This window comes from Plectropomus leopardus, chromosome 3, assembly GCF_008729295.1.
Source record: "Plectropomus leopardus isolate mb chromosome 3, YSFRI_Pleo_2.0, whole genome shotgun sequence".
Lineage (NCBI taxonomy): Eukaryota > Metazoa > Chordata > Actinopteri > Perciformes > Serranidae > Plectropomus > Plectropomus leopardus.
In genome coordinates, this window is record NC_056465.1 from 20,701,863 (window position 1) to 20,717,654 (window position 15,792).

The 15,792-nt window shown below is 42.6% G+C and overlaps 1 protein-coding gene across 1 annotated transcript in view; it reads right to left on the bottom strand.

Moving 5' to 3' along the window:
• The window catches only part of ttll7 (tubulin tyrosine ligase-like family, member 7), an 87,752-nt gene that overhangs the window by 43,287 nt on the left and 28,673 nt on the right, over positions 1–15,792 (bottom strand). Inside the window, exons 10-11 of the mRNA XM_042484167.1 lie at positions 4,077–4,171; positions 1,905–2,052 (exon numbers count right to left, since the gene is read on the bottom strand). Coding sequence (XP_042340101.1) covers positions 1,905–2,052; positions 4,077–4,171 — 243 coding nt within the window. The remainder of the gene's footprint in view (positions 1–1,904; positions 2,053–4,076; positions 4,172–15,792) is intronic.

Below are 15,792 nucleotides of genomic sequence, written 5' to 3' on the forward strand. Positions count from 1 at the left end.
AAAGTCTTAAAAACAAGAAGGCAAGAGGTGAGAAGATTAGAAGCATGTCGTCTCACCCAACAATACCTCATAATTAAGAGGCATTTATCCATCAACCCTTTTATTATCATTATGAAGGTATAACTGTCGAGCTCAGTTGGCCAATTTTTCACACTGCAGCATCATTGAGCTCTGAGCAATATGTGCCTTCAATAGACCTGAACCTGGTCTCGCACTTGAGCCATAACAGCACTCAAACATGAGATAGTGCCCTTTTCAAAGTAGTGCCTCTGTGCCATCTTTCCTTATTCCCACTGATTACTGCCGTGGCTGATCAAAAGGCCAATCAAAGAGGGCGGAAGGCGTAAAGTACTAGTAGCTGCCACTTTTCCCCATATGTATGAGAATCACTCCCCTGACTCCTTCATTTCAAAGAGAAAATAATTAAATGGTATGCTTGTCTCAGAAAACTTTGACGTAGAGTTGGAAGTAAGTGAAACTGAATTTCTGCATTGGCTTTTCTTCTTGTTTAAATCCTGGAAAAAAGTGCTTAACAAAAACGAAAACATATTGTTTGGTCGTTAACAGAAGTGTCTCATGCTTTAAAGCAAGCACTTCTTTTTTGTTTCTGTTCTGATGCACTATTCATATGTTTGCACATTTGAGAAATTTATAATCTCCAAGTAAGAAGCTGATAGCTCTCACAGAAGAGAAAGAATAATCGAATAATCAGTTGGACACCCTTACGCGACTCAGATTGCTTTAAGTCGAGCAGTCTGGGTTTTGTTGTTTGTTTTTTTACTCGTCAGTGTGCTGTGCGGTGTGCTTCTGGGGAGTTTTTGGAGTACATGCTCTCTCACGCTACTCTTTGATACAAGCTGATACTGGCATGCAAGCAGCGGCACAGAGGAGGAGAAAGGAGAGACCGTCTTCTTAGAAGTGGTGAATTTACAGCCCAGAGCAACTCAATACGTTACAGTCTCTGACTTGATATCTTGTGTCGGCGAATAGTGTTGCGGCACATTTATGACCTGTCGTTATTGCCGTTAGCTCGTTTACCATCTGACGTGAATGCCGCTGTCACACTGAATGTCCCGCTGACCCTATTCAAACTTTTAAAGTTTGTAAAAAAACAAGCAACATCAACAAAAACAAATTGTTGAATGTTTGTATTGATCTGCCAAATCAGATCCAACTAACATAATTCTCAGTGGGCTACAGCCCTGACTGTGAGCAGTATGTGAGCAGCAATTTACCTGTGTAACTACATCATGGTGAAGTACAATCTTGCTCAGCAAACCCATATCATGCCACAAAAACAGTTTTGTCCCAACTGTAGCTGGCTTCATCGACAAGGCTGCGGTCCCTCACTGTTATCCTGACAAACTCCTGACATTAAAAGAGGCCCTATTATGCTCATTTTGGGGATTATATTTGTATTTTTGGGGTCTTTGCATGCTTTAATGTTCAAAAAACACATTTTGTGTCCCTTTGCTGCAGCACCTTTGTCTGAAACAGTCTTATGTCCCGCCTCCCCAGAGGCCCCGTCTGCTCTGATTGGTCAGCTGGCTCTATCGATGCACAGTCCATTCTGTTTGTTACATTGTGATGTCACCAAGTTATAGAAGTAAACACTGAATCTCAAACGAGCTGTTTCAGGCAGCTTCGGAGCAGTGTCTTCTGAGGGAGAGAGAGCTCCCTTTGGCTTGGACTGGGGCTTTATTACATAGGAGACTTTTTACAAGCACAAAAATGCTATAAAACAATAAAGAAAAGGGAAAAACCCCGAAAGCAAAATAGGTCCCCTTTAAGCAATACATTATTGCACATCCTACCATCATCATTATTGCATCATTGGCAAAAACAAACTATTTCTGATTTCTGATTCTAATGAGGTTTAAACCACATAATAAGTAGTGCCTTACTAGCTCTTCTCTCCTACGCTCCAGTGTGTGACGTTGTTTCTCCCAGTCTGAGGAAGCAGCTGAGAGTTTCTTCATGGAACCGTGTCCATACAGCCGTCGCTGGGCCTCGGCCTTTTGCTGAGCCAGGTTTCGTTTCTTATCACTGGCTCTGGATCAACATAAAACAAGCACAGAGTCAAAACAATGCACAAATTCAAGCATGAGGAATTCGTGCAGCACCATTCAAATAGATTTACAAATAATACATGTGTTACAGTGCATTTTGGGTGTTTTTTCACTGAAGCTCTGACATCTCTTTCTGTCTTCCAATAATACTTTGTTTCTTCGATTTTTTTCTTGTCAAGGTTTAGCTGTTGTTGAAAAACAAATGCGCTGGTGTTGAATTCCTGTCGACTTACCGTTTAAATGTTCTTTCTCTTTGTCATTTCTATTTTGCACCCACAAACCGTAATAGTGCTTTCAGAATACAGAAGACTTACTTAATCATTACATCTCAGTAAAGAACAGTTGTTATCTGCAGAAAAATGTTTTCTTGAGTGCTGTAAACAATGATGACGGCATGAGGGTCTCATCCCAATCGGATGGACTGACCTGAATTTGCCTTTTCACATTATTGTGGTAAAAAAAATCCCTGAGAAAACATTCAACAATACAGAGATAAAGACAGAGCCACAGCACAAACAAAGTGACAACAACAGGATGAACAGGACCAGACAGCTAATTCTAAACAAGTGGGCCATTGCGGTCTGGAGAAAGGGCAATTCATTTTAGTCAATCGCTGGCCCTTTAAATTGGATATTGAGTGCTGTTGGGGGGCTGAGGTTTATCAATGTCCATGCCCAACCGGGTCTGAATTGATCCCACGTTGATACAGTTGGTGTTGTGAGCCGAGTTGAGAACCGACCCTACCTCTACACACCACTGAGCCCTCCCTTTTGGGAAGCTAAGCCATTACTATATAAGGAAAAAGCGAGCGAGGTAGAACAAAGCCCTCATTCACTCCAGCATGAACATAAGCAGTTTGTCCAGTGGAAAGAACTCCCCGCCGCCTTTCAAGGCCTCCTACAATTTATTTGTCATGAAATAATCAAATCTCCCCTTTTAATCTGTGGGAACACGGCAAACATCAGCCATGAAACAAATCATTTTGATAAGAGATTTGTTTGTGTCGACTGAAGCTGAGCAGGAGGATGGAGTGAGTTTTTATGTGGGATGGCTGCACCGTGCACCACACTTGGCCAAACTAGATCTACGGTGCTGCATGTAATTGATCCATTGGTGTGTGTGTGTGTTTGTGTGTGCGTGCATGCGTGTGTGTGAGACTAGTAGAGTTGAGACTATATTTAGAGCAGTAAGAGGAGCACAACCACAAAGAGAGAAAGCGAAAAAGAGAGCAGAGATCCAGAGGTCTGGTGTACGATGATCAATCAGTGGACAGGCTCGCTGCAGCCAGGGGACTGAAAAGCATGTCAGCACACACACACACAAACACACACGCTATATAAATACAGTACACAACAAGAATGGCAGTATGTGTAACCTAAACAGGGAAACAAACACGCCCACAAAGCAAAGTAAAAAAGCAACACAGTATGCAAATATATAGAGCAGGGTAAACAATGTAGACTCTGAAATACAGATAGCACAACTTACTGTTTTCCTGTTCTTATCACACACACACACACACACACACACACACACACATACACATACACACAGTGTGTCTGATTGAAGGGAGCACAAAAGCGCACAGTAGAAGCACAGCTTTGTACCTCGGCCATTATCCGTCTTTGTATCCACCACAGCAGCACCAACACACAAATTTAGAAGTGCAGCGATTTTTTTGCTCCACAGCTTAAACCCCCTTTTAGTTTCAAACTCATGTCACTACTGTGTCATCAGTCCGAAAACAAAACAAGACAAATTTTGCCGTACACCAAAGTAATTATATAATTTTAAGCATTGCCAAATAAAGAAAATGGAAAGAATGGATTTAAACCTTAAAACATTCAGAGCCTTGTAAAATCAAATTTGACGTGAGCTTTGCCTGCCTCTGCACGTGAAACTTAATGGGCCCTTAGATGCAATTCATGTTCTATCCATCTAAGCGTGTGTGTGTGTGTGTGTGTGTGTGTGTGTGTGTGTGTGTGTGACCTAGGTGGAGAGCAGTACCTAATGTTGAGGAGTTTAAGAGAATTGAGCAGCACCCCTTTCTTCACGTCGTAATCAATCTTCTGATCGGTCCCAAAGCTCGGAGCTCGATTGATCTGCCAGAGAGGAGAGGAGAGAAACATTCAAAGAATATTCTGTGTTTTTTTTCCCCACTTCATCTCAGTTTTGTTCTTTCTTCTCAATTCATCAGACAGAAATGCTATGCAATTACAGGAGTGGATTTAGGGCATCTTTGGGAAAAAAAAGGAATCTGTTGCCACAAGAAAGAGAGAGAAGAGGGGAGACGGAGATGGGAAGGGAGGGTTTTTTTCCTCTTTGAAGGACACTTTGGAACTCTTAGCCTTTGCCTGGACATAAATCCTGTCTGACACTGATGTGTGTCTGCTTTTGCATAAAGACGAGCCTGCAGTGTGTATGAGTGCACACATATGAACAGATTGTGTAGGTTAAACTGTCGCTTGATTAGTGACCCTGCCCGTTTCAGCCAAACACAGCCAGCAGTCCATGAGTCTGTGACACTTAAGTATGCCAGGCACTGCAAAACACACTCATGCCACCAATAATCTCTTTGTGAGCATCAGCGAATTACCAGCGCTCAGTTCAGTCCCATCATATACAATCAAGAGTGTTCAGAGCGAGTCAGCTAAGTGAGAACACAATAAGCCAACTGTGATTTGAGGTACAAAAGCCAGTATTACCCAGAAAAAAACTCAAGAGCAGCTTCACTTTCTTAACAGAACAATTTCCAGCACCGGTGCAAAGGTATTCAGATATCAGTTATTATGCCTGACACAACAAATCAATTCTTCCCTTTTACTTTCTATGTTCCCTCTGTCTCTCTGCTAAGGTGAAAAAGAGATTTTGTGAAACAACAAAAGGACCAGCAAATGGATAGAAATGTGAAGGGAGGGTGAGTGAACTGGCAACTAGGTTTGGAAAGGTGTCCTGCTATGAGAGGGGGTGACGAAAGACTGGCTCGGGTTAATAAACTTTGATTGTTGAGATAAGTCATATCTCCTCCTACAGTAAAGTTCAAATTCCAAAATCGCCTATACATAAGTACACTCAGCACTTTTTGATATCATTATATTTGTAATAGTTATGATAACAGTGTTCTTTTTTTTTTTTTGATTGAGAACATTTGTGGTATTATAGTTAAAAAGTACTCTTTTAAAACTATAGTACAGTGTACAAAAAATAGAGGTTATTGTGAGGTGGAAATTAACTGTCGTTAACTAAGCTATATTGAATGAAATATGGCGTCCTTCACAGTGTGAAATCGATTACTGCCGCACTATGACCCAGCATGGCTGCATGTGTTGGCGAAAAAAGCAACATTCATTTTCAATCAGATAAAAATCACTGCTAATAGTGCTGGAAGTGCAGCTGGAAATTCATCCTTTCCAGTAACCATAATCTGCAGTCGCAGTGAGTATTTGTGTCAAAGACGTTATTCTTCCTGTTCCTATCTTCCTTTAGAAAAAATCAGTTGGATACACTTGAACTCATCAGAGCAGCACGGCAGCCAATCACAAATCGGGATTTCAGCACCAGAGTAGCACTGAGCCTATGGGAGGTTTAAGAGCGCAATAGAGGTCGATTCAATGCACCAATCACAAATTCAGGTAAAGAATAGTGAAAAAGAGACCAATGAGAAAAAAAATTTGGTGTTCAACATCAGGCCATTTGGAAGCGTAAGGATTTTTGGGCTAAAAATCAGCAACAAAAACCCGACAGCTCCTTTACAGAGATGTGCGAAGCGTCTCAAAGGTTGCAGGGGTAGCACTCACAAACTCCATCCCTCTTTCTCTTCTCTTCCTCTGAACTAGCCATTACTAATCCTGACACAAAGGTGCTTACTGCATTGTGGCAGATTTGGGAACAGTGCTGTAAGATAATATTTACATCACAACCAGGCTTGAAGGAAATGGGAGAGCCGAGTATCGACTGTTTTGCCAGCCATGGGGCACGTAGCCCGAAAAAGAGCAGTAACTCCTCAAAGACTGTCCATTTGGATCATGAGCCAGCTGTAAAAGAAAATCTGGGCAGGATTTAGTGAATCAGTAAAGCTGTTCCCTGCATCAGCCGCCACTCCTAAATTGTCCTTTAGTCAGACACGTAAACCTGAAACTCCCACGAAATGATTATTGTACAAGGAGGCTTCCGTGTTGAAGTGCATGTGGCCGCGTGAAGCTGAGCATATGTGAACAAGAGCATGCCAAGGATATGAATCCCGAGCTGTAGCTGTCTGTGTTAACTTGAGGCAACTTAATAACCTTCTCTCAGCCTGTTGGGGCATCACTGCTCGGGTCTCTTCGACTACTTCAGAGGATACATCCACAAATACCACAAGTGAGCTGCTAAATCTGCACCAACATGACATGGGTTTATAGGGGGTTGCCTTCGTAAGTGTGTGTGCGCACCCACATGTGCGTTTCTCTACACGGCAACCATTTATCAGAAGGAGGTGGGGTGTGGGTGATGAATGTCCTCCAGTGTAAAGACGAAAAAAAGGACCAAGGACCCTATCCAACTCTTTCACTCAATAGAGAGAAGTCTACAATACATCCCTCTGTGTGCCGAGAAGGACAGAGCTCCTCTTCAACCTACAGTACCTTGCCTAAAGAAAAAAACAACAACACAAAAGAAAAAGAGGAAAGAGGTCTGTTTTTATTTAGAGCACTCCCTGATATGACAGCCACAATGAAAAGAGTATGGCTTTAGAGCGCCGTAGCCTATAGGTAACAGCCAGACTGGCAGTGATCCTGGCGACGGTTGTCTCGTTACTTGTCTTCATTTCTTAGTTTGATTTGTGGTGTCAAGCTGTCACAGAGTAGACTGGCATTGCGGCACTCGCTGTCTCTCTTTGCTCTCCCTCAATCTTTCGTCTCTCTCCTTCAACTCTCTGCCTGTCGCCCTCTTCTTCTGGTTAGTTTCTCTTCCCACTCTGTTTCTTCCTGTCTCTCACCCCGTTTTCTGTCTGGTCACTCACCCCCCTCCCTACGCTTGCTCACCCGCGCTCTTTGGTCGTTACCTCTCTTACTCATTTCTTTCTCCGTGTTTCTGTGTTCTCCTTTTCCTCTCTGGCAGAGGAAGTTGGACCAGTCTGGTCCTAATGAACCCCTGCAGGCTCCCAAAAACCCCCACTCTGATTTCCTTAAGTGACTCTGGCAGGGTCTTAAAGGAGCCCTCGGTTGCTCCAAGACGCATTCAATAAAAATGTCAGATGAAAAGATTAGGAGCTCCTTTTTACTCATGCTTTGATTCGGTTCAGCATCAGCATCGCATCAATGTAGTCCAAATATCACTCGGTCAAACAGCAGAACGAGCATGTAGGGGAAGAAAGGTAATTTTTCACAGGACAGGTTTATCATCATCTGATCACCCAATTAAACATACAAAGATCAGAGGCCGAGCTGTAAATCATTAGCATACCCTACACAGGACATGTAAGTCTTTTATTTTCTGCACCTGGAGGTGTGTGACTGTAACACACAGACAACCCGCCAGTGTTTATGAAGGCAAATAAAGCTTGTGCTCAGGGGGCGGCTTATTAAATTTTTTTCAACTATCCATTTGGTTTGAATTGTCTGTGAACTGCAGGAATGTCTACAGATCTTTATTGCAGGCCCTGAAGTACAGAGAGGCAGAAGTGCAACCAGCACATTTTACATGCCCTATTTGATTTGATATAGTTTATTAATTTCCAAGTGGGGAATTCTCTTTACCCTCTGGTTTAGATGCAGGGTCAGTCTCATAATTTTTGGCCCCCCGTGGGGGTGTAGTGCTCAAGGATAGTTAATAAGTAAGTAATGGCCATACAGCAAAATCAAACTCCAACAATAACACTATTATTACTGTAGCCACAGGCCACTCTGCACACCTAAGAGAGAATTAACTCAATCTCAGTTCACACTTAAGCATGGCAATGACTCAGAGTCCAACTCCATCTAACAATTCATTGCTTTCATTTCAATTATGAATTAACCCAGTTTAAAAAAAAAAAAAAACAATCCTTAGTATAATCGCATGATTCCCTCATTGTTGAAAACGTAGTGGGCATCAAACAATTTGCGCCCGTGGCCTCTGCTGTGTCACACCGACCCTAATAACATAGCAACAGCAATGGATCAACAACAATCAGCTGCCTTTTTTCTGCAACAAATTGCTTCCCCCCATCAACATCCATTCTGCGTCTGAAATACTCGTCAAACAAGTGCAAGGGCTGCTCGTGATTAATCGGTTCAGAAAAACGACCCCCTCTTATTATTCCTTGCAGAGTGTAAACAACCACTGCTTTGACAAGCCTCCCATTCTGCCCCGCACACTCGAGGGTATCGGCACAGTTCAACCGCTGTCAGAATGGAGTGTTTGTTGCCGCACAATGGTGGAATGAGAGAGGGAGGCAGAGAGGGAGAAAGAGAGAGGGAGAGCATGAGTAGCAGAGCGACAGAAAGACAGACAGCTGGCCGCCATGTTAAGTCGCTCTCTTGTTTCAGCCGTCTTATCAATCACTGTTTTGTTCTTTTTGTGGCATTTTTAGTGGTCCAGTCAGACACGGGGAAACTCTAGCTGAGTATGCCGAGTTGCTGGTAAAGGTCCTGGGAGGGAGCGGGCCAGCGCTTAGCTTAGCCACCAGTCAGCCTGACCTGCCTGACTGGCTGGCTGGCAGGGTGCAGGGAGTGTTGCTTTTTTTTTTTGTTGGGTTTTCTTTTTGAAGAGATACAGACACAAAAAGTGAAAGGTGCTTCAAAAGTGCACCAAAAGGTAAAAGTGGACATAGTTATGCAGCCGCAAACACACACAAACTCCCACCTTAAGTACGTACAAATATGCCAGAATACATCAACAAAGCCCACCTCAGGTTTGAGACTGTCAGTCATAAATATGCAGGAGTCTATATCTTCCTTTCTAGTCTCTAACACACTCAACCACACACACACTACAGTTCCATATGTCACTCATAAACACGCAATATATATCTTTCCCCTCAATCACATGCTGCACACAAACACAGACACACACACACACACACACACACACTTACAGTCACTGCTGCTGCCATACATGCCTGATGATAAATGACTAAATGTTGGGGTGTGTTTTCAACTGCCCCACATACGAGGCTTGTGCGCTCCTAATTTGATACTTATTCCATGAAATAGTCATGTTGGGGGAAAATGGATGTGGATAGAGACAGACAGTCCCATACATCATTCTAATTATTCTTTAATAAACCTCTTATAAGCCGAAGAGCAGCTTGTAGGTAACTACTGCCACCTAGAGTTCACAGGGAGAAGGACGCGCCCTCAGAGCTAAGGACGACATCTATGGACATTCAAATGAGAATGAATCCCACTAAGTGCCAAAGATTAATCAAAGGCAAAAGGAGAATGAAAGGTGGAAGGGTGCAAGGGAGACTGAGAGATAATTGAGTATATCAAACTGTATGTATTCTCCTGGATCATTTTTCACCATAGAAAATTCAATCATGAGGGGATGAAAATTATTTGGAGAGCACAGGTAGCAAGTAAAGTCCTCCTTAATCACCTTGAATACACAATAATGTTCGCCCCGGCTGTTGTAGGGGTTAGAAAACACTTCTCAGATTTCCTGAGGAAACAGCTGAAAGGCATGCTAACCTCTAAATCCTTCTACCAAAACTCCTTACGAAAACACATTTGAGTGGCCACTCTTTAGAATTTATGGAAAGCTATAAGAACGTAAAATTTTCATTGCATTTTGCAGATGAAATAGAATTTAAATTGAAAGCGTTCATAAGTGTGAGGCATTATTTATTCCACACAGGAAATTAACAGTATTTTCAGGAATTCATTTGTAGTCTTTATGTGTGTTGGGGATGTCAGAGTAAAAACATATCCATGTGTTTGTTGCTACGTGTGTCGTGGCATCTGTTTACACTTGCCGGCACAGATTACTCCCCACAAACACAGCCCCCCAACACAAACACACACACATACACACTTGTACTCAAAAGAAAAGGAAGTCTGGATTATGTTGGCTCTGAGGGATGGACAGGCAAACCAAACTCATCTTGAAGCAATCAGGGACAGAGCACAGAAAGAGGAGGAAAGATGCAGGAAGGGGTGAAGGGAGAGGAGAGGAGGGGTGAAGAATCACCGCCCTTAGGGGAGCATTCCAGCTGCAGTCTGTTGGTCTGTTGTCGTAATGCCCATTCACTCACACACAAACACCCTGAGACACAAACAAACCAGTGCCACGGTTGACCTAACCATGCCCGCCTCATTAGCTGCCAATCACTCTGCAAAAGGGGGGGCAGAGGGGGGTAGAAAAGGAGAGAGATGGATGAGGAGATGGTAGTTAAGTTGCAGCCATCAATAATCAAGCTGCCTAAGCTCCTGTGTCCGATGGCATCTCAATACTGACCATGGAAAACGCAGTAAAAGTTGAAAAACAAGCTTTTTTTTTTTTTTTCCTGTTACACACTGAATCAGTGTTTTTCCTCAATGCCTCTCTGGCTGGACAATAAAACTGTGGGCAGGGGTGTTGTAGCGGGGGGAAGTGGGGCTGATTAACTAGGTCCCCTTTAGAAAGAAGGCCCTTGAAACGCCTGGAATGAAAAGTCTGGGCTTTGTTAGCAATTTTTTATTCTCGAGTAATTAGTGCCCGAACTAAATTAAAATTGCCTAATCATCCAGTTTAAAAGACTTTTGTATAAAAGAACTTTGTATAAAAATAGTGGAAGTTTTCTGTGTCTTCTCTCACCTCATAAAGCTAAAAAAAATGTGTACTAGTGTGGCTGCTTATGCTGCTGGAGCACCAACTCTTATGCCTTTTCCACTAAAATAAGCATGTGTATGCAGGTTTTTAATCTTGGGAAAACCTGCTAAAAATACTAACTTCCCATTGCCAGTAGGCTAGCGCTGTGTACAAGACTCTGCAGCAGATGAGGATGCCTTTTGTTTTGTTGTTTATTTGTTATTGTTTTTTACAGAGGTGTTTCAACGTCGACATCACGGACTGGTTGAAACATAGGTTAGTAAACAGTAGAAGGCAGCATGGAGGACAGTGAAAATTTCATGGCAGTTACTTCTTTGTTATATCTCTCATTTATTCAGTCTCTCTTTCAAACTCAATGCACACTAAATTGGAATGATTTTTGATTTTTGTTAATTTCTGTCACTGAGCTGGAGCTAATGAATACCTGTGACTACTGCAGAGTCATTTCACCTGGATGTGAATGCAGATTCTAACCTTTACCATTACATACAAAAGCTGCATGTTGGTGGGCGTTAGTGGGGGTTTTTACAGTGGGAAAGGGGCTGTATTTTACTATCACGTCTTTCCCCAAAAAAGATAAATTGGGGTTCCAAGAAAGAAAGGAAAGGGAAAGAAAGCATACTGAATTTGTAAAATAAATAAATAAATAAATTCAAAGGTCAAATGTACAAAAGAGAGATATGGAGAAGAAGAAAAAAGGTGGGGGTCCCACAGAGACTGCTTATGCATAGGGTCCAGGATTTGTTGCTTCTTACCCGACCTTAGGTAGGGGTTGGTTTGGTAGGCAGATAAGAATAGCCAACCACACTTACATACACACACACACACATACATACACATTACAGAAGGACCACACATGCAGATACACACACACACACGGTACAGAAACACCCTTAGTTGCATGTGGTGGTTTACATAGCGCATGAGTGTTTATAGTGCAAACATACATAGAGTGTGTACAGTATTAACCCATTCAAACACTATACACACTGACACACATTCATTTACACACACACACACACACACACACACACACTATGACTGTGGCCCTAACGAGCAGGCCGACCAGCCTTTGAGCTGCTTGGAGCCGGACACTAGAGAGCAGACCAGGAAGGTTTCTAATTATTCGTGCTCACTACAAACACTTGTTTCTTCTCATTTAGAGTTGACCAGCATGAGCTTTTTTTTCCCCAACTAAAAAAAAAAAAAAAAGAATGAAGTGAGCCAGAGCCTGTAATGAGGTTGGGCTTCAATCCACCCGTCCTTGTGTTGTGGTCCATGGACACCAATCAGACCTCACGAGAACAATGAATTGTGCTCTTTGTTGGGTTTTGTTTCACATATAAGGGAGTATTTAAAGGAATATATTATGTGTGTGTGTGTGTTTAAAATCCTCTTGTCCTCGCCCGTCACCCACCAAACCCCTAGTAATTTTTTTTCCATTTTCCTCACTCCATTTGACGTTATTTGTCATGCCGGCTTACAGCACATGGGCCCTGGATAAACTTGAGGGAGGAGGGGGATGCAGGGGTGATAATGCTGTCCCATTGCTATATTTTGCCATTGAGTAAATGCACTCCTTATGACTCACGCTGGATTTGGAGACGGCTGCTGTTCTCTTTGACCCACGCACCCCAATTTTTAAGGCACCACATGTGCACGTAGTATTTATGAGCCTGTATTATGATGTGGTACCTGAGCTAAGCTAAATGTCTGTTTTTTTCTGCATTGATTATGTTTTCCAGTATTTGTGTTTTGCTTTTTTTGCTTTCAAAAGACAAAGAAAACACTCAATGAAGTCCTCAAAGCAAAACCCTTGGCAATGACAATACAAACCACAGTTGAAGCAGACAGTGTGTCCATGTGTGTGCATGTGTGTGCGTGTGTGCGTGTGTGCGTGTGTGTGTGTGTGTGTGTGTGTGTGTGTGTGTGTGCGTGCGTGCGTGCGTGCGCGTGTGCGCGTGTGTTTGTGTGTCTGAAGCGAAGATCACGGCTCAATGAAACGCCTTTCCTATACGAGACACAGATGCTGTCTGGGCTGGTTTAATGAAAGTGAACATCTCGAGTTACGCCATTTGAGCAAGTGTGTGTGTCTGTGTGTGCGTCTATGTCATGGTGATGTTTTGAATGTCAATAGGAGGTAAAACTTGTGTTGAAAACCCTGCTGAATTAAGATAAGGATCACACAAAAGCCTGTCTCTCTCTTTTTTACTTTCTCTTCTCCCCCTTCTATAGTTGCTCTGAGCACAATGCGCCTGTTTGATGCCTGGCCGTAGTTTGAGAAGCATCACTCTTGTCTTCTCTGTTTTCACCCCTGTGACAAGCTATTTAGCAGGTGTGCGCTGGTCTGCGGGTTGTTCCTCAGAGCATCCCTATTCGTTATCAGTATATTTGCAATGATTTCTCTTTGTCCGCTTACAAAGACCCAGTGTTCTGTATCTTCCTCAGAGGTTTTCTTGCAATGGCAAGATAAAGGCGAGTGTGTCCTCCAATCACGGGAGTTTGGAGTTGCACTATTTTGAATACCTTGTCTTGAAAAAAACAAACAAACAGTTGCTATTTTCTGGAGGCGTAATTGGAGGATGTGAGAGGCAATCATGTTCCTTTTCCCTCCCCAGCCTCCTACACACACTCAGTGAAATGGCAGACAAAAATACAAATACAAAGGGCAGGATTAATGCCATTTGACAGCTTCTTATATATGATACCATCTAGCTTTCAGGTATCCGGCTGGCTTTGAGTTTACACAGGTTGAACCTTCATTTCCTGGCTGCGTGTTTGCATGTCCAACAACCAAGTCTGACGTTTTAAAGAGTTAAGAGAGGAAGACGTTGTCGGAACAGCAGTCTGGGTAAAGCCCCAACGAGGCGTGGCACACATAATTCACAGTGACACCAATAAAGAAACCCGAGAGCTGAAGTCCACAAATTCAAAACAAACCTGTGAGACCTAGATTGGGTTTCAGTTCCTGACAACTTTTTTGCATTTTGGGACTCGGGGGTGACAGAAAAAAAAGTGGTGAAATGTGGTGCAATACATTCAATTTAGCACAAAATGCTGCAAAATGATCTGCTAAAAAATTAAATTTGGACCTGAGGGCTTGCCATAGGGTACCGTTTGTGGCAACCAGCCTATGGGCCAGGCTGCTTGTGGTGTCCCTGCAGAATAGAAATGAACGTCGACAGACTAAAACGTGGTAATAAAGTTATTTTCAGGCTTGACAGCGTACGCAGTGAGGATTTGAGAAGGGGTCTCTGCTTGCAACTGTCCCCTGACTAATCAGTTGAATTTTGGAAATAAATGATTGTTGCTGTAAATGTTGCGTGAAAGAGAAGCAGGGTTGTGAGTGCGTGTGTGCGTGTATGTGTGTGTGTGTGTGTGTATGCGGGATGTTAATTGATGAGAGTTATAGAGAGCTGCTAGTAGCACAGGGGGGATCATTACTGCTGGAGTGGAACAACTGCATTCACGGCTGTTTGCCATGTCTCATACACACGCACACACAAAACACACACAGTGCACGCACATACTGTCACAGTGCACCAGCAGTCAAAAGGAACACCATCATCTTGCTCTCTCTTGTACATCCTTTTTTCATATAGTAGCTACAACTGTTCAACCACACAAAAAAAAGTCAGGTAATTATAACACCCTAATTCCACGATGACTCTTCTGACACCCACCAACTATCAAATGCCACTTTTCTCCAAATCAGAGGCTTTTGGAAATCGCAAGATTTATTTTGGGTTGTCATGATGGGGAAAAACAAACAATTATCCCACAGGCATTTCCCATCCTTGAGGCAATTGGGGGGGGGGGGGGGGGGGGGGGGGTGCAGCCACTTTGGGTTAAAGGATTTAGGTCACGCTTTAACTGACTGGCTGACATCAGAATGGTTAGACAGAAATCCTGGAGTGGAGTCTGAACTCGAATCCATCTCCTGAATGAGTGACACTTTAGAGACTGACACTGAGAGAATAAGGGGCGGGTGTCTTGCTAGTAAACCTGCCGTCCTGACCTAAATTTTTCTACCCTGCATGTGTTCCTTTGTACAAGCAAGAGGAGGTCTTTGTCTTGTCTTATATGCAGCTGCGTATGCATGCATTTCTATTTGTATGCATGAATGTGTGTGAATGCACACATCCATGTAATTGTGCGTGCATGTTTGTGGTTGTGTACGTTCCTTTCATTTTACATGGGCGATGTGTCCCTGCTTGTGTTCAGAGGTGCATAAATACATACTTAAGAGTGCGTGGGCGTTTGTGTGTGTTTCTGTGCACCAGAGATGGGAGTGTGTAAGCAAAATCAGCGCGTGTTTATGCTTTCTGTCAGTGCGGGGCAACGTCTCCCTCTCTCCTGCTGATGCCACATTACTTCGGTTTAGGAGCTGCTGTCATTTTGGTAGCAGCACAGACAGGTGAGACTGCGCAGTCTGCAGCTCTCCTCAAACACAAACGCAATTTCATAAATCATCCTCCCATAAATCTCCTACCGCACTTTCATTATTTTTTTAAAATATGTTTTGAAATTTAAACACATTATGATTGACATAATATACTACAAAAATTGGAAATGCATAAGAATTACTTTAAAATTTAAAAATCCCAAATGAATAAATTAACTCCTTGAAACGTGGTTGAAACAGTTTTTTTGTGCTACGTTTAGACACTTTTCACATGCATTTAAACCTGTGAAACCTGAGCATATTGGTTTGATTTCTTTTGAAAACATGGCTCAAAAGGCAATAAGTATCTTGGTAAGAGATGTCCTGCAAATTGCAAGACATTAGGAAAAGAAAAAAAGACCGGAGAATTTGTTTTATAAAAAGGGAAAAAGAGAGAGAGAGAGAGAGAGAGAGAAAAAATTATAATAAAATCATTTATAAAAAAGAAAATAGGACAAAATGTCCATAAAACTGTATTTGTAATTATTATAACTGTTGATGTTGTATAAA